The sequence below is a fragment of the Plectropomus leopardus genome, chromosome 4 (assembly GCF_008729295.1).
Source record: "Plectropomus leopardus isolate mb chromosome 4, YSFRI_Pleo_2.0, whole genome shotgun sequence".
Taxonomy (NCBI): Eukaryota; Metazoa; Chordata; class Actinopteri; order Perciformes; family Serranidae; genus Plectropomus; species Plectropomus leopardus.
Genome location: NC_056466.1, coordinates 26,647,730 through 26,672,556, shown reverse-complemented (window position 1 = coordinate 26,672,556; position 24,827 = coordinate 26,647,730). Strand labels below are relative to the sequence as shown.

General features: G+C 40.0%; 1 protein-coding gene across 1 annotated transcript in view; it reads right to left on the bottom strand.

Annotated features, from left to right (window-relative positions):
- Positions 1 to 878: 878 nt before the first annotated feature.
- LOC121941850 (inactive rhomboid protein 2-like) overlaps positions 879 to 24,827 on the bottom strand; it is a 38,626-nt gene continuing 14,677 nt past the window's right edge. The window contains 18 exon segments of the mRNA XM_042484756.1: positions 879 to 2,996; positions 2,999 to 3,055; positions 10,082 to 10,235; positions 10,826 to 10,926; positions 11,030 to 11,105; positions 11,248 to 11,342; positions 11,511 to 11,574; positions 12,363 to 12,448; positions 12,974 to 13,135; positions 15,527 to 15,601; positions 16,019 to 16,130; positions 16,412 to 16,630; positions 17,675 to 17,784; positions 18,311 to 18,439; positions 18,566 to 18,787; positions 19,561 to 19,744; positions 20,764 to 20,927; positions 23,577 to 23,726. Coding sequence (XP_042340690.1) covers positions 2,622 to 2,996; positions 2,999 to 3,055; positions 10,082 to 10,235; positions 10,826 to 10,926; positions 11,030 to 11,105; positions 11,248 to 11,342; positions 11,511 to 11,574; positions 12,363 to 12,448; positions 12,974 to 13,135; positions 15,527 to 15,601; positions 16,019 to 16,130; positions 16,412 to 16,630; positions 17,675 to 17,784; positions 18,311 to 18,439; positions 18,566 to 18,787; positions 19,561 to 19,744; positions 20,764 to 20,927; positions 23,577 to 23,714 — 2,523 coding nt within the window. The 5' untranslated portion in view covers positions 23,715 to 23,726 and the 3' untranslated portion in view covers positions 879 to 2,621.

The following is a 24,827-nucleotide window of genomic DNA, read 5'->3' as shown; positions in this document are numbered from 1 at the left end:
TGGTTCCTCTGTGAGTGCTGTAATCTGAGCTTCTCTGTGGTTTGTTGTGGTACACGGGCCAGAAGCTCTGGTTAGCTAATTGCCGCTGCCCACACTGTGTTCGATTAGCGCTGATATGAAGTATAGCGTCCACCCTCTGAATCCCCCAGGTGAACACTGCTCGTTCTGTCATTACTGTTGCCGTTGTTAATACTGTTTGCGCTGTTAGCACTCTTAGCTGCAAGCCGCTAACACAGGCACCTCCATGTAGAGAGCAATATGCAAACAACCTACAGATCACTTGAGATAACAGTCTCACCAGACAGACCAATCAGTAGCTGTTTGGGAGCATTTCGGTCCAAGCTTTGAAGAGTTTTGTTACAGTTTATTGTGAAACGTAAAACATAAATTCAGGTCCATGAAAATATAATTTCTTGTTATTCTCACTCTATTTTAAAAAAATCAAGATATCTCTTAGGGTTAAAGCTCTCACTGGTATATAGCGCCACAAGTACAGGAAATAGATAGTACCAACAGGAAATCAAATTTTTCTCTAACACACATAACCTCATTATTACTAGAGTGGCATTTATTTTGACACTGCCTTAACACACAGATATTTTCACAAATAAAACTCAAAACGCAAAACAGAACAGTACCTTGACCACCAATTCCAATAAACAGAAAAGGGTAAAATGATTTGGTCCCAATGCAAACACAGCATTGTAACTGCGGCATTCAGTCATGACTGAAGATGTGGGCTGTGGCGGTTCAGATCAAACACTCACATGTCAAAAGGCACAGTGAAGAGGTTTCCTAAAAGATGTCCTATGTTTTAAACATTTGGCCTTTCCAATCTAATTACAGTGGTGTAAAAACTGATTGTCCAACACACAACGTTTTCTGTATTCCACAACTCATGTTCTCAACAACACCAGATGACAAGTGAGTCAGCTCCACTGACAAACTCATGTAATCTCATAACTCACTTAGTAACTCACATAATCCTCCACACAACAGTCATTACGGTGGCTTTCCTACAGCCGGGGCCAATGCATGCCAGAACCACAAACAACAAAACAAGGCAAAAGCTGGGAACCCATGGGAGAAAATCTTTCTAAAATATACTTATCACACTTACAGGCTGACATACCAGAACAGCAACAATGTACTGTGGGACATGAACCACAGCCCAAACTATCAGCTGCTAGCATCCTGACAAAAAGACATGCGTGAAAAGTGCACACGTAAGGGACAAGACTTTGACAAAAATCGTATGTCTGCATCAACACTATTAAAAACTGTTCAAAATCATCATTCTTGCATTGTTTTTGTCAAGGAGAGTATTGACAAATGTATGGTTAAAACAAAGCCTTTTTTTACGGTATATTTCACACACATTAAGGCTCAGGTGAAACAAAATGACATCTTGTGATCCTGTCACTGTTTGCTTTCACAGAGTCAAAAAATACAGTACAAAACTTACTTTGAGCTAACACAAACTGTCTGCTTTGATCATTACTCCTGGAATAAATATCTTTTTCATTATTTTTTTAAACCAAATATACAAAATGGTTTAGGCACCACTGTGTTAGCAGACAAATATGTAGAGCTTGACTGAGAACGTGTGTGTGTGTGTGTGTGTGTGTGTGTGTGTGGCAGTGACTTACAGAAAACGAAAGGATTTAAGATCGTCATGCATATATAATCAGCACGTGTAGTTGCTTTGGTAGACTCGTTCGTCAGCATTCAGGAGCTTGATCATGAGCAGTGTGCAAAAGGAAAATTAGGCATCTTTGTAAAATGGCATAATCTGTTTAAGGCAACTAGTGGTTTCAGATAAAAATCTTACCTTAGTTGACCACTGATATTTTGCACCATTCCAGCTGCACAATTAATACTTTGAACACCTTGTTACCTTTAGCATAACATCTCACTGCTCCAAAGACATGCCGAGTGCATACATAGAAAACAGGGGAGATAAAAACAGTTCTTTCACGACTGTTAAAACGTAGAGAAGCTGCAGAACTGAATGACAGCATTTGTAGTGTTGAACCCAGTGTTACTGAAAACATGAGTTAGTGGCAGGAAGTGTCTAATGTATCTCAGTTTACTGAGCCACAAGATACCTGATGACCATCCCCGACATCAGCCTTCCTTTTAATCTCAGCTGGTTGTCGTCGATAAAAGGAAAAGTGATTGTAGGCCAGAGGTGATTCATTTAGCTTGTTCAATTTGTCTGGCTCCTTCAGGTCGAAGTCAGTGCCTCGCTCTGTAGATCTTTTCCTTTGGGTCGACCAAGCTCTGTGTAGTTTTAACGTCCTTAGAATCTTTTCCTGTCCTATGATTCTTAGGATCTGCTAGCCCATTAGCAAATTAACGCCCTGGGTAGTGCCAGGCTTGGCTGAGGATTATGCAGGTTGAGTAAAGTTTTACGGTACGGTGAGCAAGTCAGCAGGCTGTGGAGAGGAGACTGATTCAGCTCCACTCACATAGACTTCCATCAGGCCCTCTGATAAGGGTATAACAAACAAGACTGTCACATTATGAAGGCCACTGAGCTGATCTGGAACCAGCTGACCCGGTCATTGGTTAGAGGACAGTGGATCAGTAGCACAGCCACATCATCTGCAGCCTAGAGACTAGTGCACCACATCATTGATGTCATGGTCTATGTCATATTTTTCACAGAACTTGCTCGTGAAGGGCAGGCAGGTGAGATGCTCCAGCCAGTGCCAGTTAATCGGTTTTATGTAAAACCAAACAATGAGGGAGGAGAACAGCCCAATGTAGGCCAGCATGGAGACGGCGATTAGGATACGTTTCCGGTACTTGTCAAACGTCCCGAATGTGACATAGGGCAGGAAGGCGAAGGACAGCAGCATGCCGCTGAGAAAGCCGAAGATGTGCGCAATGTTGTCAATCCACGGCAGGAGGCCGCACAGGAAGAGGAAGAGGACGATGCCCAGCAGCTTGAGGAAGGCCTTCCATGGCTTCTCCAGCATCTGCCAACCTTGAAAACAGCTCGAAAAAACAGGCAAGCGAGGAGTCCAAACTGAGACCCTGCTGGACCCACCTGGAGGGAGAGAACAAAAGAAGCATTTTAGAACCAACTTAACAAAGGAAAGATTTGAGTCTTACAGTGTTTTTATATTCCTGCTTACACAGAAAGCAAACCCCCACATTGCATATACAAGATTCACATGTATGACTGAGCACTGGACACGCACACACACGCATCATCTCTGATGTGTACCGGTGATAACATGCATACATCCTGCTTACCAGTGACTCAGGGCTTTTGTGTGACCTTTATGTTACCTAAAAGCATTGATTTTTTACTTCAAATAACAGTGATTTGTATTCTAAACAGTGAGTACCTATTCCACTTGTCTGGTAGATAACACAAGCAGGTCGTATAGATTTTAGTTCTGATGTGTTACAATGGATTCTGTTCCTTGAGTTACTATGTTTTATATTTTAAATATTAAAGCAAAAGACAAATAAATGTTCATATCTGCTGCTTATGTTGTTTGCATGCTGCTGTAGGGGAAATACAGTCCTTTCAGGATTTCACAGGCTGTTTTTGTGATTGTTGCGGCCTGAAATGCACAATTTCACAGCAGCTTTTCTATGCATATTGCCTTACTTTTAGGCATTTTTTGCAATGACAATAAAGGGGGAAGTGAAAAATGCAAAAATATTTGTGATGCTGTCTCAGATTTGGAGCTCATTATTATCATTTCCCACATCATTTACCACAGAAATGGAAACTACTTGTGATTGGGGTGAGGTGACTGTCACAGGCGCAGCAGTAGTCTCATGATAATCAGAGAGAGAGAGAGAGAGAGAGAGAGAGAGAGAGAGAGAGAGAGAGAGAGAGAGAGAGAGAGAGACAGAGAGAGACAGAGAGAGAGAGAGAGAGAACAGAGAGAGAGAGAGACAGAGAGAGAGACTTGAGGGGTTGCGTGAATCATTACACTACATGCAGCTCCACAAAGAAATCAAGTTTAACATTACTCATTTTAAATAGTCAAGTTGCTGTCACTGGACAAAATGTAAGGTTGGCGGAATTCAGAGGGTTTGGCTGAATCTGCTATAATTGTTGCGATCACAACATTATGAAATCCTGGAGGGACTGTTTCCAGTCCCTCCAGGATTTCCCTATGGGATTCAAGGGTGTTCCCAGGCCAGCTGAAATACATAATCCCTCCAGTATAGTGTAATCTAGGTCTACCCAGAGACTTCTTACCAGTTCGAGACACCCAGAAAACCTCTAACAGGAGGTGCCCAAGAGGCATCCCAATCAGATGCCCTTACCACCTCAACTGGCCCCTTGTGACACAAAGGAGCAGTGGCTCTACTTTGAGCTCCCTCTGGATGTCTCAGCTCCTCACCCTATTGGTACGGCTAAACCCAGACACCCTACAGAAACAATTTATTTTGGCTGCTAGTATCTGTGATCTCATTCTTTTGGTCAGTACCAAAAGCTCCCGCAGTGAGGGTCTCAATGCAGATGGACTGGTCAGTCAAGAGCTTTGCCGGTTCAGCTCCCTCTTCACCACCATGGTCTGGCCGTATGGGAACAGTACATATGGGACAGTATTTTAGGTAACAATGATTTAAACAGACTCATTGTGACCAGATCTCAGGCTTCATGAGATGTGTGGAAGAAGTCTGGTATGAGCCCTGGGTCATGCAGTAAAGGTGAGCAGATTACAGTGATGTCAGGGCTGAGTTTGGAGGCTTGGCCTGGTCAGAGGCAGATGGCTAATCTGTGAAGACGTTAAACTCCCACAAACAGAAAAGGAGCATGGCACAGTGCTCCTCCACCCACACAGGCCAGACACGCAGGCTGACACGTTCCTGACACACGCCGTGGTCACTCACTGGTGGCTGAGACAGACAGTACTGGAACAGATGTTAAGAGATGGGACAGTGACTGGGAGGACACTGCTGCTGACCAGCTCATTATTAGGCCGTTACTTAGTAATGCACATTAACCAGTGGGAATTGATGCACGATTAACTATTTTATTTTACTATTGCAGTGCCCTATTTAGACTTAGTGACTAATATTTAATTATTTATTTATTAATATATATTAATAAACAGGGAGTTTGCAATTTTTTCTTCCCACGTATAATGTTTCTATAATGCTTGTGTGTGTGTATGTCAAGGAAGAGGCGTTGCCATCCATTTTCAATTCACTAAAAACTACAAAATGATAGAATTCTGGTTTCATAATTATTTCTTCTACTGTGCATTTAATTTATAATGTTAATTCTAAATGCTTATAGCCTATACTTCTGATTTTCTGGAAATGTTTTATTTTTCAACACAACGCTTGGGTCCATACTTCTATGATTTATGTGGACTCACTATCAATTTTACAAGTGACGCATCAGCTGACATTGATTAGATTCCAAAAGGTAACTTAATTGATTTTGATAAATATGTGCAATATACTTTATAGCAGGGCAATACGGAGAAAATCAAATCTCTGTATCGATATTGCAACAATATTGGAGGGTTATCGGTGACTAAGCAGGTAAAAGAAAATAAGAGAAACGCTCAAACAGTCTGGAAAGTTCAGAGAATTACATCGCTTTGCTGTAACTCAGCCTTTATAACTAGGGAACAACAGTAATTACTATATTATGATATTTTAAAAAATTAAGAAAATGTGTAGTCTAAAGTAACAATATTGATATATTATTGATATATTGACAAACCCTAGTATGCTTGAGTATTTATTCCCTAAACTGAGCGGAACTAAGTTAAGGTTGTTGTATAGCGAGTGGGTAATTATTGCGAAAATAAGCTCAGGCAAAGCTAAGGGATAGCGGATCATCCTTAAAATTATTTTATCACTTTTGCTAAGTGTCTGCAAACTGGATCCACAGCGATGGTTGGCTATCCATAGCAAATCTTCAGAAATACCATAGAAGTAGAATACATTTCATATATTTCCTCTCTATGTATTTCAGAATGAAGTATTCAACAAAGCCATGTGATAAAGTCACATATAACAAGGTATACTTCAGCTACCATCAGTATAACGTTTAGTCAGCTCACATGTTTTCAATCAGACTGGCTGTCCTCCTAAATCTAATTCCTCATGGCAAGTGACAATAGTATGATTTCCACTTGCACTTTCAGGTGAACATATTTACAGTTCATAAAAGTTTAAAGATCTGATCAAACAGCCACAAGACTGTAAATATAGTTCTGTGTTTTCTCAAATGGAACCATGAAACCTTTTACGATACTTCAGTGCACATTGCTCTGAAGATCTATGACTTTTTATCTCTTTTTTTAAAATTGTATTTCTTTTGCTTGTCAGAGGAGTTTTAGGAGTAGAAACTGAAGCTGCTGTACTTTCACAATTCTTTCGATCTGCTTTACTTGTGAGAATTATCCTTCTTCCAGTCACAGCTGCCACAGGGTCTCCTTAACTCAACAGTTGAAGGATAATCCACTTAAACTGATTCCTTAAGCGTCTTGACCGCCCTGTGTTGTGCCTCGCATGTGCTTCCTCTGGTTATTCCTGGTGTGTGAAGAGCTGTGAGCTGGTCGGTGCTAAGCAGAGCTGGGTGGTGGGATTTCTGTCTCTCACGTCAAGGTACGTCATTCTGACATCCACCTCATGTCACACCACTACATTATCAGATGAGAGCACCTGGTGTCGATTCACGACGAAGTTAACAGACGTCTCGAGGACATAAATACAAAGGCAAAATAAAATCTGTCATTATTTAAGAATTGAGGGTTTGTTTTCCTTACCGACCACATTTGTCCATTAACTCTTACAGCTGACTCTTTCATAGGTGTGCCAGGAGGAGCCTTTGAGTTCACAAAGGTGTACAGAACAGAGGCATCAGCAGACAAGTCTCGTCTTTTCCAACAATTGTTTTTGTTGAAAAGAAAAATGTAATCCCACTCAGTAAGTACCGTAGCAGTGGCCTTTGTGAACTCACACAATGGCATTAGTCTAATCTCTGAAAGGGGAAAGTTGGATATACAGACACACTGAAGAGAACAGACGTGCCAGTAAAAAGTAGGTAATCCAGACTGTGTTCTTTTCGTCCGCTGAGTAATTTGCACGGATAAACATGTTTGTTTTATTTGCAAAGATTATTCTTTGATTTACAAACTTTTATAAGGGTCAAGTTACATCAAGAACAGACAAAGGCATTGTTGCAGTTTCCAGCTTGTTATGCTTTCGGAAATGATGGCTAATACATTTTCATGTGTATTAGATACCAGATGATCTCCGGCCTTATTCTAATATAATCTCCCTGTATGTATGGCATAAACGTGTGTCTAATGTGAGTCACTCACAAAGAGAAGATAAAAAGACTACGAGTGATCAGAGTGTTTTAAAAATGTGTGCTGACATCAACCTAATTAGTGGAGTTGACTAAGCAACCACCCTCTCTCAGACACTCACCAACTTAATCTTGTGTGCCGAGAGGATTGCTTCAGCTTTCGATCAGCAAAGTTTCCAACAGCATCAGTGGATTAATTAGGGTAACAATGTTTAAATAAAACACATAAAGCTTCATCCTGCAGGTGTGAAGACAGGTCCACGTCAGCAGAAATCATATCGTGTGTGCAAGGTTCTCAAGTTTTTGTCTTTTAGCCTTTTCTCGAGACAGTTTCCTTTTGTCTCTTTAGGATTTTTCTTTTGACAGATGAATACATAGACTGTATAAAAGAATTGGACGTAGTCTCCTCGTCTGAAACGTGAAGCCAATGTGGAAGTACCTTAAACCTACATTCTTTCTAATGAGCAGCAGGAGATAACTCCACTGGTTGCAAAAAGAAGTCCAATAGTGTGTAAGTCAGTGAGAAAATGACCTGACTTCTCACTTGATTTATTACCTCAGTAAACGTTTTCCTGATAACTTTATGGTCTCAATTGCTAGTTTCAAGTCTTATTTAATACAACATAAAGTTCATTTATTAAATTATGACCCCATAGACAATAAAGCAGGGTTCTCAATAAGATCCTCCCCTCGCGTCTCCACAGCTCCACCCTTTCTTCCAAATATGAGCACTTCTGCCACCCAAAAAAAATAAATAAAAAAAATAAACAAGAAAATTAAGAAAATGCCAAACTTGAGACTTCAAAACAGTCGTCCATCAACCAATGGGTGACGTCACAGTGGCTACAACCATTTCTTTTATACAATCTGTGGCTGTATCCATTTAACTATATGCGACTTTCACGTTTGGCAAAATGTATCATTGAAAATGTTTGTTTCTTTTTAAACACTCACTCAGTTTTAGCTACTTTTGTTTAACATTGCAGAGACATCAAAAAAGCATGCTGGTAACTCATATGATGTGCTAATATGTGAAGTCCTGACTGATTATTTGTTGGTACAGTGATAATGATTTTCTTGTTAAATCTGATATTCTACAGGTGCCAGTCTTTGTTTGTGCAGCGGGGTATCATGTTCCTGTTTACTATTTGGTTCATCTATTTATTCAAGACAAGTTGCTGCCGACAGAATCAAAACCAAGTTCTGGTCTCTGTTGGTGACTGTCAGTACAAGTTCTTTTCATGCTTCATGTTTCTTATACATTTATTTTAATTTTTGAGAGGTGGTTAGAGACTTGTAGTCTAAAACTAACAAATCGTGGTGATGTGGTTAACCCTCGGCTGGATGACACTGCTCTCTACATATGGATGACTAAGCTACAGAAAAGTGGTCTCATAATTTGCATAATGTGTTGTCCATGTAAGCTAATTTTCTCCATGAGGTGTTTCCAGTGCCCCTCCAGACCGTTCTAGATGGTAGCAGTCACGTCTGCTCTAATAATCCCCAGAATGAAAAACTCTCCCCTCAAGTAAGTGAGCCAAGGTAAGCTGAGCTAAGCCACTAAGTGGGAATAGCAGACAAACTTACAGTGGAAATGTGCTGAAAATTTTTAGCTTTCAATAAACATTTTGTAACAAAAACTGTTGGTGTCTTGGTTCATGTGTCACATTCAGACCAGATTTAGCAGCTATTAAGTCCAAATAAAGCAATGGCACCGAAAAGAAAAAAGCATCATGTACCAACAGTCTGACTGTTGAAGGCAGCAGCTTTGGGTCTTAAATTCATTCAAAGAATGTTACAGGATTTTGGATGTTAAGAGCATAGGTCCATGTCTCACGTTTGCCTCACAGCTTAACATCCCAGACATTTGAAAAGCTCAGAGATCAGTATGACATGCATGTATTGACTGTGTGCATGTGAGTGCTTAACTAATGAATAAATCAGCTTGTATTGAAAATCTCTTTGAAAGATAAGCTGTTTTTCCTCTTCTCAGGTTCTCCTTAAGTTTGTGAGCCTGGAAAGTTACAGCAAATTATCTTGCCTTACATATATGTACATAAAGAATAAGACAACAGAGTATGTGGATATATATATATATATATATATATATATATATATATATATAGATATAGATATAGATATAGATAGATAGATAGATAGATAGATAGATAGATAGATAGTATAGAGATATAATGCTTGAATACATCCATACTCAGTTAAAGGGGGCATGTGAATATATATATGTGCATGAGTCTTATCATGTGAAGTTGTCAGTTTGGTAGTCAGGTCTGATTAAAAAAAGACTTTCTTCAAAGTGCCCTTACTACTTTTATACTATTACTATTTACTATTACCTATACACACAGATAGGTTAAAAAAGGTAAGTTTACAAAAAGAGGAAACAGTTTTTCTACTACTGCTTGTAGACATGGCAAGAAGAGCTGATGTTATTAGGCAATGTCTGACCTGTGGCACTTTTTCATAGTTTAAAAAACCAAACTTTCCACGATACAAGAACAAGGAACGACTGGTTCTCGGGGGACCTCCCCACTGGGAAGCTGATCTCAGAAAGACCAACAACGCCTATCTGTCATCTTGCTAACAATTTAATAATCCTGCTACAGTCTGTATGCCAGATCAACTGCCAAAACAGTAAGTGTGCAAGCGTCCCAAGTTAGCACCTGCAGGCTTTTCAGTCTACTGTATAATGTGTTCATTTTATTAGTTTGTGTGCATTTTATGCGTGTGTAAGAATTTATGTGAAGAACTCACCTCAGCTCTGTAGGGCAGGAACAGGGCGGAGGCGAGGTTTCCAGTGATACCGCTGAGGATGTAAATGATGGAGATACGGACCCAACCTGCCAGCTTCTCCAGGTCTCTCAGTATGGTCATCTGGAACACCACCGACACCACGCAGTGTAGCAGCCTACACACACACACACACACACATCATAGAATTACACATCTGTGCAGTCTGCTGATAATTTAATTAGTGCATTGCATCAAATATGCATTTTTTACGCACACTGCAAACGTCTGAAAATTTTCCCAAAAGCTTCCATTGCCTATTTGCTTGTTTAAAGAGCGGACCTGAGGGATTTCCCATGTGCCTAGTATTAGCACTAAGCATCAGTATGCATGTGAGTGAGCAGCTCACTGGGGCCTTATTTCAAAATATTTCATTTAGTTTGGATCCTGAAGGATGCTGACAATGAAACCACGCTCGGTAATCATTGCAAACGACTGAAATGGCTCATTGACTCAGCGTAATAGGCTTTACACTTTGTCAAAGCATATTAAACATTCTCTCCATGCCATTAAGCAGCTATGAAGTGTTACTTTTGCAGTGGTTACATCTATACTTGAATGTCTGACTCAGCTGAAACCCAGAAAATAAAACAAATTTAAAAAAAGAAATAAAAAATTTAAGAGATGCACCTAAATGTATTTAAAATATTTACTTTGTGGGATATTCAACCTTTGTGTAGGGATGTTTTTGGAGGGTGTGGTGCATACCCAGCATGGAGGAAGAGAGAGAGCCAGAGACGGTAGAACTGATCAGGAACATCGGGATTGAGGAAGGGCAACAAGCCACACACATCATGTAGACAGTGGACCTGCACAAGAGAAGTATTAAGAAATATAATAAGAAAGAAGGGTTAAGAAATATACTGATACGCTAACAAACACACGCACATAACACATGCGCGCACACACTACCTGAGAGCAGAGTGTGGCCTCCTCGTGGAAGTAACCATGCATGAAAGCGCAAAATTCTCTGGTCGTGATCTCACATCTACAGGATGGACAAGCAAAATGCAGTTCAAATTTTCTCCAGATGAAGTCACAATGCATCGGGTAAACAGTGGGACAGTATGTAGACGATGATATCTGCAGGCCTTGAAGCCAATAAACAACTTCCAGCCCACATGTCTCACCTGCCCTTAGTTCCTATGCAGCAAGGCCGTCCCTTGATGTTACAGTCCATGTGTGTGTAGCCTGTGTGGTTCCACTGCTTGGGATATGTACACACCTGATGAAGAACAAACAATGAGCCTTTACACAGACATACTGCACAATAGTCCATGTCTTTATTTGACTTGTGGTGTAGATCTCAGACACAGAAAGCAGCATTAAAAAAATGTTTTGAAGAAAGCTAGCATAGAAAATTCATTTTCAAATGAGTAGCAGTGTCCCTCACCGGCCACTGGGTGATGTCATCCGGCCATGTATGAGGCTCTGCAGAGGCAGGCTCCTCACACACTCTGATCACAACATGCAACGCACAAGGACAAAAAAAAGACATGAAATGAAAATCAAACTTTGGCACTTAAAAAACCACAATGACAACTTACTTGATTTGTATTAATACTTACGGCCTTTACAAACTGGGGTCGTCACAAATGAACAACACAAAAATCAAAACTATTCATACCAGCAGCGATGCAAACTTGCGACAGTTCCAACATTTTGTTAAGTATAAAGGTTTTGATACTAATACTCCAGTGATGCAAATTTGTGACAACTACCATGCTAACCCAGAGCAGGTTCTGTCAGTCTGTCCGAGGTAAGTTGTTGTACAGCCTAATGTACTGTAAGCTGTTTTATTCCTTTAAGCAAAAATGCTCTGAGTGAGTCTGAGGTCTCTCTGTAAAAAATTTACAAAGTGTTTGTGTCTTGGGCTTTTATTGTGAAAGGTAAGAACAGAGGAAGTGGATCTGGTATGCTCTGCTTTTGTTAAGCTTGACAAAAGCAATACAGTATTACTGCCTTTGTTTGGATTACAGACGCATCATACTGTTTTATAATCGTCATAATTATAGGCGTACTGTGATTGGTTGATGCCATTATTTACAGTGTGAAAGCTCTGAAAAATACTAATCTAATTAAAAAAATTACATCACCACTTAATATTCACTGTCTGTGTGAGGGTACCCACCTCAAAAAATATATATTGATGTGCAGTTAACATGCGAAGAAAAATCGCCCCGATGTGTCAGTGTCTCAAGTGTTCTAATGTCAAGTGGCATAATTATCAAATGCATATTCTCACCTGGGATCCTGGTGACAAACAGAACCAGAGGACCTGGGGATGTCCACCTGCTCGTTGCTCCATTTAATGAAGGTGGCCAGCGTCTCCTGCACAGTTATTTTTGTTTTCAATGTTAGCATTTGTTTCTTGGAATAACAAGGGAAATAAATATTAAACAGAAGAGTAAATGTTTTGTGTAGCCATTGTAAAGCATATAAATATCAGTTAAATCTTAATATATCTTAACTTTTACCTACAAGCGACTTAGAAATATCTTTTTATTGAGAAAAGTGAATGTAACATTTAAATCTTGTTGCACTTACACCTTAAGACTTTTGACTAATATAATTTGTGTAATGGCAAAAACTATGAGGAGGTATGCAAAGAATGGAGATAAGATGCTTACAGATAATAACTTCATGTGGAGGTGTGTGTTAAAGAGTGTGTTTTTTGTCTTGTCTGTGGCTATAAGTGTGTGTAATTTTAGCATACTGAATTTCCTTTTGAGGTTTTCAATTGCAACTTCTTGCGCATATCCATGGGCTTTGCATGACTTCTTTCTTAAACTGAAGCAAGGTTTCTCTATCGCAGAACTTATATGACCAGTAAGAAGGTGCAGATGAACTGCTTACAGAGCAGTCGGAGCTGTGGGTCTGCACACATCCCGAGTTGTCATTCTGAACGCAGCAGCCGGACTCTCTCTCCTGATCTTTGGCCTTCTGGATCAGACTGACTATCTGTGTGTCCTGACGGATGCATGGTGAGAACTTGGCTCCCAGGTGGATCAGGTCATCCTGAAAAGTGGAGCAAATTATGTAAAGACACACAAACACGGCAACCCACACACCATAAAACCCAAAACCATAAAATCCACTCCTCCTTGCATGTGTTATTTCTAGATGTAGATTACATGTTTCAGTGTTTTAATAAGTCTTAAAAAAGTGCGTGCAGGACTGACTACTTGAGACTTTGTCCAGTGAGATCTCACATTTTAATGCAGGAAAAAATATCTGTATAAAAAACCATCTGTATATATCTTACATTTTTAAGGAAATAACTTTGTAGACTGTGGGGAAAAAATGTCACTAAAGCCAGTGTGGGCGAAGACTAAGGCTAAAGCTTGATGAGAACACCAGCATATGACAGGAAATGCAGTAAGTGATAAAGTCACGCATTTATGAAGGTGTAACCCTGCATCACACAAGGCAGAAAGTGTCCGGTTTCACCCAAGTGACACACTAGACTGTGACACAAAAAGGGAAAGTGCTGGCACCCTGTTTCAATAATTATGTTTTATCTTTTCATTTTTTTTTTGTTTTGTTCTTTTACTTTTAGGCTCTGTGGTAACATCAAAGTTTGGACACACCTTCTCATCCAATGGTTTTTCTTTATTTTTTTATCATTTTTTACATCGTAAATTAATACTGGAGACATCAAAACTATTAAAGAACACATATGGGATTATGTAGTAAACAAGAAGTGTCAAACAAACCAGAATATTTTATATTTTAGATTCTTCAAAGTAGCCACCTTTTGCCCTTATGACAGCTTTGCACACTTCTGACATTCTCTCGATCAGGTTTATGAGATAGTCACCTGGAAGGGTTTTCAAACAGTCTTGAAGGAGTTCCCAGAGGTGCTGAGCACTTGTTGGCTGCTTTGCCTTCACTCTGCAGTCCAACTCATCCCAAACCATCTCAATTTGGTTTAGGTCAGGTGATTGTGGAGGCCAGGTCATCTGATGCAGCACTCCATCACTCTCCTTCGTGGTCAAATAGCCTTTACATAGCCTGGAGGTGTCTTTCGGGTCATTGTCCTGTTGAAAACCAAATGATGGTCCCACCAATCGCAAACCAGATGGGATGGCATGTCGCTGCAGGAAGCTGTGGTAGCCATGCTGGTTAAGTGTGCCTTGAATTTTGAATAAATCCCCAACTGTGTCATCAGCAAAGCACCCCCACGCCATCACACTTCCTCCGCCATGCTTCACGGTGGGAACCACACATGTAGAAACCATCCGCTCACCCTTTCTGCGTCTCACAAAGACATGCCAGGTAGAACCAAAAATCTCAAATTTGGACTCATCCAAAGTACAGATTTCCAGTGGTCTAATGTCCATTCCTTGTGTTCCTTGGCCCAAACATGCCTCTTCTTGTTGTTGTTCTTCCTCAGTAGTGGCTTCTTTGTAGCAATTCGACCATAAAGGCCTGACTCATGCAGTCTCCTCTCAACATTTGATGTTGAGATGTGTCTGCTACTTGAACTCTGTGATGCATTGATGTGGGCTCTAATCTGAGATGCTGTTAATTTGCAGTTTCTGAGGCTGGTAACTCTAATGAATTTATCCTCTACAGCAGAGGTAGCTCTTGGTCTTCCTTTCCTGGGGCGGTCCTCATGAGAGTCCGTTTCATCATAGGGTTTGATGGTTTTAGCGACTGCACTTGAGGATACATCCAAAGTTCTTGAAATTTTCTTCATGTCTTACAGCAATGATGGACTGTCATTTCTCTTTACTTAGTTGAGTAGCTCTTGCCACAATATGGATTAGAACAGTAGTTGAATAGGGCTTTTCACTGTATAGAAGTGTGTGCCCACCGTACCTCTGCACAACACAACTGATGGTTTCAAACACATTAAGGAATTCCACAAATTAGCTCTTGAGAGGGCACACCTGTTAACTGAAAACCCTTCCAGGTGACTATCTCTTGAATCTATATGAGAGAATGTCAGAAGTTTGCAAAGCTGTCATAAAGGCAAAAGGTGGCTACTTTGAAGAATCTAAAATATAAAACATGTTCTGGTTTAGTTGACACTTTTTGTTCACTATATAATCCCATAGGTGTTCTTTCATAGTTTTGATGTCTCCAGTATTCATTTACGATGTAGAAAATGATAAAAATAAAGAAAAACTATTAGATGAGAAGGTGTGTCCAAACCTTTGACTGGTACTGTATGCAGCAATGTTCTTTAATATGCACAGTCCCTGTCATATAAACTAATAAACTAAGGTGAATTACTTGCAATCTTTTCATTTTAGATAGAAGCAAACCACATTATAGGTACGAGTTCCCTGAGGTTTTGGACATAAAAATCCAATCTAATCTAATGCACGTGCCCATCTAAGTACAAACTGAAAAACATACAGCGTAATGAAGCAGCTAAAATGAGACCACAAAGAGACTCACAGAGCTCGGACCAATCCAGAAGTTTTCCTGTTGGATATATTTGACACTCTCATAAATGCCTTTGTTCTTCAGCACCTACAGAGGGCGACAGAGTCACATAGTCAGAAATAGATCTGCAAAATATATTAAATGGAGGTTCCAAAACATCAAAGGTATACTTTTATTTATGATTTGTGAGTTACAGATAATTAAAAACAGTTTGTCTCTTAAATGCATCTTTGTGTTTGATGATATGTTTGCTTGGATTAAAAAAAAGAAGAGAGAGATCGCTTTTTATGTTGCTTTCAATATTTAATGCTTTCAGCCGTGTATTGATTGAGCAGAGTGCGTAAGTGTATCCAAATAGCATAGCTTCTACACAAAAAGCATTAACCAAGCACTTTGACACAACAAACAGCAGGATGCATACCTCTTTTTGGTAGTAAAACGCAATTAATCGTGTCAAAAGATTTCAAACTCACAGTATGCCTTTAAGTTTTGAGCTTGGCTCACCAGTTCAGACGTAGAATGTTGTGCAAACCCCACAGGGGCAAATCCGTATGTACAACAGGCCAGCAAAGTGATGACTATATGGACAAACGTGATCCAGTAGGAAAAGTAGGGCCTGTAATACACAGAGAGAACCACTGTAAATAAGGTGAAAATCATAACAAGTCAACGCTGTGTCAGTCCTGCTATCAAACTTAACATTAAAATGAAAAAATGTGTCTTTAGTCAAATAACTATGCATAAAAGACCTCAAATTTACAGCTCTTAAGCATTCTAAAGCACAAGTAGCTGATCCCACTGGTTAGTTTTCTCGTGCTGACTGACATCTACAAGTTAATTATGTTAAGTTTGTGAATAATCCACTAGTATGTTCGTGCACATCTGCTCATTCCTAACCTGTGGCTGTGGAAGTCGTCCAGCTGCTTCTGGACGTTGCTGCTGAGGCTGCGGCGGTAGTGGCGGTTCAGCCACTTACCCACGACGCCCATCCCGTACTGACGCTTGTGTTTGTCAAATGCAAAGTGCTTAACTTGGGAGGCGATGCGACCACCCCGACGAGGACGGGTCTTTTCTGGAGCTACTGTTGGTGTCCTGGGTGTTCGAGATACGTCCTTACTGGGGTTAGGATAAAGCCATTAAAGAAATGGAAAAGTGGCGAGAAAGAGGGTGAGGTAAGAGTGGTGGTGGGAGCAGAAAGGTGGGGTTTAAACAGATGAGCAGAAAAGACAAGGTAAACAACTGCACACAAAATGCAATAAAAAAATATCACAAGAATATTTGTCAATCCTGCTTTTGTTGTAGGCTGTATACTGACGCATGGACTTAAAGCTACAGTTTGTCACTTTTATAAAAAAAAAAAACTTCCATTCAGTCATTTTGCTGAAACTGTCATTATACTCTGATAGTAGTACATTAAAAAGAGAGAAATCATGTCCTTCATCCTCTTATTACTGCTTCTGATGGCATTTGCTAAAATCTACTGTGGCTCCACAAAAGCAACCAATCACAGCCAGGAGACTCTAATGCAGCTGTCAATCATGTCAATCGCTGCTCATGAGCTGCAGTCAAATTGTCAAAAAGGCTGCGCTGATCAAATATGAATGAAGATTCTGTTACTGCTTTGTCTATTACTCACCTTAAATGTTTTCAGAAACATATTTTAGTATACTGTTAAGTTGCAAAATGACAAAGTTTGCTCCAGCTGGTAGGTGTTTTTTTTATGGCTTGACTGTTTCTAACATGGTGGTTGGGTCACAAACTTTTTCATTTTACAGCTTAACAGTGCACTAAAATATGTTTTTGGAAAACATTTGAGGCGTGAAATAGGTAAAGCAGAAACAGAATCTTGATTTGTATCTGTTCACCGCGGCCTAGTTTGCCCACAGTTCTTGAGCAGCGATTGAAATGATTCACAACCGCATTTCTTTTATAAAGGTTGCTGACTACATCTTTAACAGCCACACCTATTTGGCAGAACTCAAGCCTCATATTTAATGAGGTCTTGATGATTAAAAGCTGGAACACCTTATTTGGCCACACTTGTGTGAGGCCAAACAAGGATTGTTGAATAAACTGACACAAGAATATAGGAGTATCAGTGAAACCATTTCAGTGACTTTATAAAGGTGTTCAGATGTTTTTGGTTATGTATTTACTCACAGGCTCGGGAATTTCAGGTCAGGCTGATCGCTGGGAGCAAAAGCTGCAGACATGGGAGGCGATTCAAATACGTCATCAGCCATAGAGTAAAACTCATCATGGGCATCAACCTATGCAGCCGAGGCCATGGAGGTCACAGAGGAAGTGCACAGAGATTTAAAAAAAAAAAAACACAGAGCAGTAAGTAATTAGCAGCCAGGCCTCATACTGTATGTTTTTAGACATTTTAGACAACATAATCCTGTTTCTGCTGTAGATGACATTGTAAAGGGAGAAAATACAGGACACCTAAGATGACGAGCAGTTTTTATCAACATCTGTCAACATCATACATTTTAATAGGTTTGATGTGTAGAAAGTTTACAGTGACAGGTTTGACAAATAGGCTTTTTTTAGGTATGGATATATGGAAAGAACATAGGAGGGAAGGATAAATAAAGAAGATGTAGTTGCTGAAGAGAAGCAGGCTGATGAGAGATTAGTAGTGAAAGTGGAACACAGTGTTGAAGAAGTGGGATTGCTGACATAGGCAGGATGGGGAAGGATGTAAGATTAAAAAACTGCCAAAGAAATGCACAGCAAAGAGCGATATTGCTGCCAAGGCACTGACTGGAAGACAGAAGTGTGGCTGCTGACCTTGCTGAAGAAGAGCGACGCTGACGTGTCTGCAGAGTCCACGGTGTCCTCGTCCATCCAGCTGGGCCTGACAAAGCTCCTCTTGGGGAAACTGCGACCTGTCTGGGAGCCTGCCAAGCCACTATGACCCTGATCAACATACACACCACATATAAGTACACCAGCATGTTTCTTAGATCAGTTCTGCTTTAGCTGCTCCATTTTCATCTGGAAAACATCCCAACACACACAATGGTTTCCTAGTAACCGACTCACCCTCAGCAGGTTGGATGCAGCTCGGATGCTCATGCGGGCCACAGACTCCCTCTTACGTCTGGGGAAGCGGTTGTAGCCAGAGCGCTGGCTGGTGAAGGAGCTGAGTGAGGTGACACCTGGTGTGACAGGACCCCCCTGAGCAGTGTGAGGCGTCCTCGGGGAGCGCCCGTCCATGTCATCTGGGCAACGGAAGGCTCGCCCCCGTGCCAGGGGATCCCTAATCTACCAAAAACAGAGACAAGGGTCAATCTGACAAATATTTTTACCATGATAACAACAAAAAAAACCCTACTACACATCTGTATGTGACACTTTGAGAGAGAGTTGCTCTCTAATGTGTCTGTGTATGTGTAGAGTAAAAAGAAAAATGGTGCTAAATGGAAATTCTTATCACTGGCCTTCCAAATTGAAAGTATGCTGGGTCAGAAAAGCAGGTGAGTGTAAGCGCGAGATACAGAATGAAAGGAAACCAAAATACTGGATGATGAGTAGATGAGTGGAGCAGTATGAAAGGGACTAAAGGGACTGACATGATTCATCTGGGGCACAGATGGTCCATGTCTGTCACCGTACTGCGCTCTACTTTATTAAAGCCAGACACATTTTTCCTTCTTTCCTCACAATCTCTTTTTCTTACGATCATTTTTTTTCCACCTGTCCTTCCAGAGAAGTCTCTCAGTGTCATAACTTTAACTCAAATAGGTGGGGAAATTATTACAGTTATAACATATTGGTTGTAAAATTCAGTGGAAACAGGAACACTCAGTGGACATATACCATGACTCAGAGTCTGCTGTGTCTCATCCTTTTCTTTTTGCTGTCAGTTTCACTTATTTTCATGGTATATTATGTTTTCGTCTATTAGTGCAATATGATCAGGTTTTAAAGGTGTTTCTAAACAAAATTATGTTGAATAAAAATACATCAGAATGTCTAGAGTTTAAATAATGGCCGAATTAGAGTGTGTATGTTAAGCTCTCTTGACAGTAGAATACCTTGGGCATCCTGCTTGTTGCTGGTGACTCTGGGCCCTGGTCGAAGCTGGTGGCCGTCTCAGGCTCTCTGTACTGGGCCTTCAGCTTGCCGTAGCGCTGGCTGCAGTGGCGAAGGCTCTTCCTGTGCCATACCTGCTGCTTGGTCTCACAGTCTTCCCCCACCCCAAACCACTGGGCTGTATTCCTGCAGGTGCAGAAAGAAGAAGGTAGCCTCAGTATTACAGAATACAAATAAATAGAGGGGATGAGCATTAAGTCATTTCAAGATTTGAGTACTTGTATTAAATTATTATGCTGGAGTACTCAGAAAAAAATCTACCATAAGATAGGGTCCAAAATGTACACCCAAGTGAAAATGTGGGTAGGCGTTAGGGTTGCCTCTTTGAAGATTTGCCAGTGATATCTGCACAGTGCAGTCACCATTATCATGACAAGATGGTTCATCTTCTCTGCCCATGCTTACACTGCTAGCAAATGGAGTGATGAGAAATTCAGTGTTATTCGTCCTTACTGTTTTCCCGTTGCACCTGATGCACATATAGTTAATCACGTAACTAGTTCTGACAAGTTTAACATTACAAAGCTTGCACTGCACAGTCATTTTGTTTATTTTGTCTAAATGCCTCCAATCATCATCTAATGCCTAATCACCATTCTGTCTCTAACATTAGATGAAGTGAGATCTGACTGACAACACTGAATTTTATCTGCAGCTGCATTTGTTTTTACAAAAAAACATCAACCAGCAATTACTCTATTTTGTACAAACAGTGACATCCACGTCATGTACTGGTGTACTCATGCCTATCCCTATTGAATATCATCTGTTCATGGCTAAAACACTTCTGACGGGCTTTTGGGAATTGTTGCTACTGAATGCTGACAATACAACCAAATACTCATTAGAGGGATCCTGAAGAGGATTGTTCTTTTTGCTGAATGAACTGTGGGGATGGGATGTGCACTTGTTTAAACTCTTGACGTTGAATGACCTCTAGGGCATAGCACTTTCATTTCTTGTATAATGTTTGGTAACGGGTGCCTTGCCTGTAGTTTATTTCAAGGGCTCATGACCTCGCTGCTGATTAATGTATCCATTGTGTGTCTTGGATTAAAACTTGTCAGATTGGACTGTAATAAGATTTCCGAACAACATCAACAAAAATAATGAACGTGACTCAAACAACGAACTCCTCATCTTACCTGCGGATGCTTTGTGAGAGCGACGTTTGTCTTCCAAACTTTGCTCTTCTGTCTCTGAATGAGAAGCCTCCATCTCCTGCACCTTCTCTGGCTCCACTGATGCTCTCGGACACCGAACTTGTTGCTTGACCACTTGCACTTTTTTTCAGGGACGGTCGTAGTGGCTTATCAGAGGAAAGAAGAAAGAATAATAAATATGAATAGTGCATACACATTAATCAGTGTTGCAATTATAGCTGCAGGAATATTAAAATGACCTAAATAAAGCAGCCAGCAGCATGGATAATTATAAAGGTCTACTGTGGCCTTTATTGGCCAATTAGCAACACAAAACACAATAAATTATCGCAGGGCTGCAGGGAACACATGAAACAGATGACACAGATGAAACTGTTTTTAAATCATAAGACTGTTTAGAAAGTCATAAGGTTATTATTGCAATGAGTGCAATACTTAGGGTTAGTAACAAGACTAAATCCAAGTATTGAGATATTTGGATTAAGTGCACATTTAATGTGGACACAGCTGTGTTCAGTCAATATTTTGTGTGGTCTGGTATTGCTAAGAGGGCTCTGCTCTCTTAAACACCTACTTGCATATGCTGTTTATAGTGTTCTTCAACTATGTGGGGTGCAGTGATTCCTGTGAGAGTCCATTATCTTAACCTGCAGTGACTTTGCAGTTGGTTAGGCTAATGGTGCTGTCATTCTGAGAATTAATGAGGCTTGAAGCGAGTTGCAAGCGAGCTGCATGTTCAGATTGAAGCACAGCTTGTCAGGATATGGAGATACATGGTTTCTGCCATCAGAGAGCTACTACCAGAAAAAAAAACAGTGGTTGCACGTATAAATTCTTGCATCTTGGATACCTGATGTAGGATTTGTGTAGTCAAATCTCTCTATAGGCTTGACAGGAAAGGGCTTAGATTAATGACATAAATGTCAGCAAATCAAAAGTCAATGAAGTGATAGATTTTTGGTAGACATATTTATTGGAAGCACTAACCGACAATACAGTGGTGCAGGAATGAGTCCTAAAATCCATAAATTAGTTAAATAGCTAGCACAACCGGTTCCCTTATGTCGAAGTCAATGGGTTTATTGAATGGGTTTTTGGTTAGAAGCCTGAAATAAGTGGTGAACACAAGCTTAAGAGACTTGCAGGTTCTGCTCTGTGACATAAAACATGTCAGTAAACACCCCAGCCTTAAATACTGAGGCTTTAAGGTGTCTTAAAAATACTGTTTTTAAGTGGCTACATGAGACTACAGAATTCCATCACAACACACACAGCTGTGTAGCCTCATTATGGTGATGGCATTGAAGTCATGTGACTGTGGTGTACTTCTTATATAGCATATTGTTAGCTTTTTACTTCTGGCAATTGCATTTATGCTTAATAAACCCATAACAATGGCATTTGTGAAGATTGTCTTGCGAAACAAAACATTTAAGTATCAGAAACTTTTGTTTGCCCAAGAGCTTATTTTCTGCAACAATCCAAAATCCAATGGGATAATCCCATAGGCTTTCTATAGAGGGAACCAGGATGATGCTATGTTCCATGTTGGCGTTTAAGTAAATTTCATTCCTGCATTACTCTATAACAGCACACATAGAATAACACCTGGCAAATTTCCAAGTTGCAAAGCATTTCCAAATTTAGTGTTATTCAAATGTCCCTTAGCAATGGAAAAACCACAATTAGAAGCCTGAGCACGGGGCCTCTTCCTGCTTCTTCTTTTCTCTCTCTTAGCAACAAAGCTACAGTATTCGCCCCAGTTCACACTTTATTTGCATGTTTATTACACTTGTTGCTCTTTAGGGACAGTTTAACTGTACAACACTCAGTTAAACTCTGACTACCTACTACTCTGAGTAGCTAAAATGCCACATTTGTGTTCTAAGCATGGGGCTCACAGGGGGAAAACGTATGGCCTTTTGCCCAAACACTAACACCAAGACAGCTGTTCAAAATGCGTCCATGCCCGGGCAAATGGTAACTTCATAAGAATAGAGGGCATGCATAATATCCCATATACATATTTTAATCCCTTAAGAACAGTTAAAAATGTACTAGCGCAAGTCTTTTTGTTTCCTCCAAACTATATCTCTGAAATGAAGGCATGCATCTCCTGAGCGAAATGACTTGCATTAACTACTGTAAGGATGTAAAGAAATACCAAATCTTGTTTTACAATTCATTACCAATAAAACTGAACTGAAGTTCCCATAATCACTGATGAGCATGTTTTATTTTCAAATCCAACCTTTTGATTGCATTAGAAATCATTATACTGAGCCTTTCTTGAGTTCAAAACCCCAGCTGATTTAAATTGTTTTGTTTTTTAAAAACTTAAAATAAATACACTGTAAGATGACTGACTGATCAACTGGCCAACAGTTTCAGAACAACTTGTTGACCAATAACGCTATACTAACAACGAAATCATAACCAAAAAAGTATTGCAGAGGTGAAAGAAAAAGAAATGCATGCGGATATGTTTTTAATGAAAACTGTGTTTTGTAATTTCTTCATTCTGTCAAACATTACACTTTGAACAAAAGATCTGAGATCTTGATTAAGTTAAATTTCAACCAGTTAAAAGATAAAAACAGTCTTAACTGCATTCATGGTCAGCAGTAAATATAACTAGTACAGTGATTGCAGTTTACAGGCACTAGGCACGCATGGGAAAGTGCTTAACACCATAACTATGACAGAAAGTGGTTCGTCGTCGTGATAACACATCTTCTTGATGACAATATGGTCTAAGGGGTCAGGCTGCGAAAGAGAGGGTCAGGTGAGCCTACCTGTCTTGCTGGGTCACGTGACATCATCTCCTCAGGAGGAGGGATGGCTATTACAAGGCTGGGCGGCTTCTTGCTCTTTAGACGACTATCTGGTTGACGTGTGTTTGGAGGAGGCTCCTCCCCCTCCTGTGATGCCATCCTGTCAGAGAGCTGGAGATGAGAGAAACACAATATATGTAAATCAAAAACATAAATATAGAAATATACAGAAACATTTATGTCACATTAGCTTAAAATCACTACACTTAAGAAGAGTGCTGCTGTGTAACAGAAAGAAAAGACTCTTACCAAATTCTAATAAATACATTTTACATGCACTTTCAAATTCTAGCCATTTTTAAGCATTTACACTAGGGTTTTATATTAGCAAAATGCAAAGTTTATATTCTGTGATGAGGGAAATGAAATCTCTCGTCACCTTGGATTTTTAACAGGATAAGAGTTTTGTTGACAGAAAAGATGAAGAAATATATTAATTTAAAACCCTTTTACAAAGACAAACAAATAAAAGATGTATGTCTACATTTATGATGATGATATTAAATACTTCAGCAAAGAAATATGAAGTCACTAGCACAGATACAACATGTAATGTGCTACTAGTGAAAGCATGTGGATATGGTTTAAGCAATGCTATGCATTCATGTGAACCTGATCTCTGGAGTAGAGTGAAAATATTTAACCAAGCCCAGTTCATGTCGAACAGCATAAGGGCCTAAAAAAACTGAAATGTCTATGTATCAAATCTTGTGTGTACGGAGGGCCCAACCCTTTACTGACCTAACATTAACTCAAAGGAAACTATTAAAGTCTATACAAACAAACAGTCTCTTAAACAGCAGCGGGCTCTTCTCCAGATTAATCTGCTCAAAAAAAATCATTGCCAACTTTCCTTGCTGCTTGATTACCTTTACAGGCAATTTCTTAAGTGATCCTTAAAAGGCTCTGCACCACTTCCAGCAGATGACAAATGGTGCTATATCAAGGATAGTGACCGTGTCTTGCTACACAGTGCTTAGATAATTGATTTAAGTCAATGTAATTATAAGGGAAGATGTGAGAGGAAAGGAGGAGGATGTGTCTGCTGGAGTATTTCACTGTAATGTCCATGGGTATATTATATTGGTATGTAGCCTTTTATATGCATTTTGGCCCTGCGTCTTCCAAACGCAAACTGTGTTTTCATCACTGGTGACAGACCTTTTCAGAAACTCTGTTTTCAGTGTTGACATATTGACATGCAAAACAGAG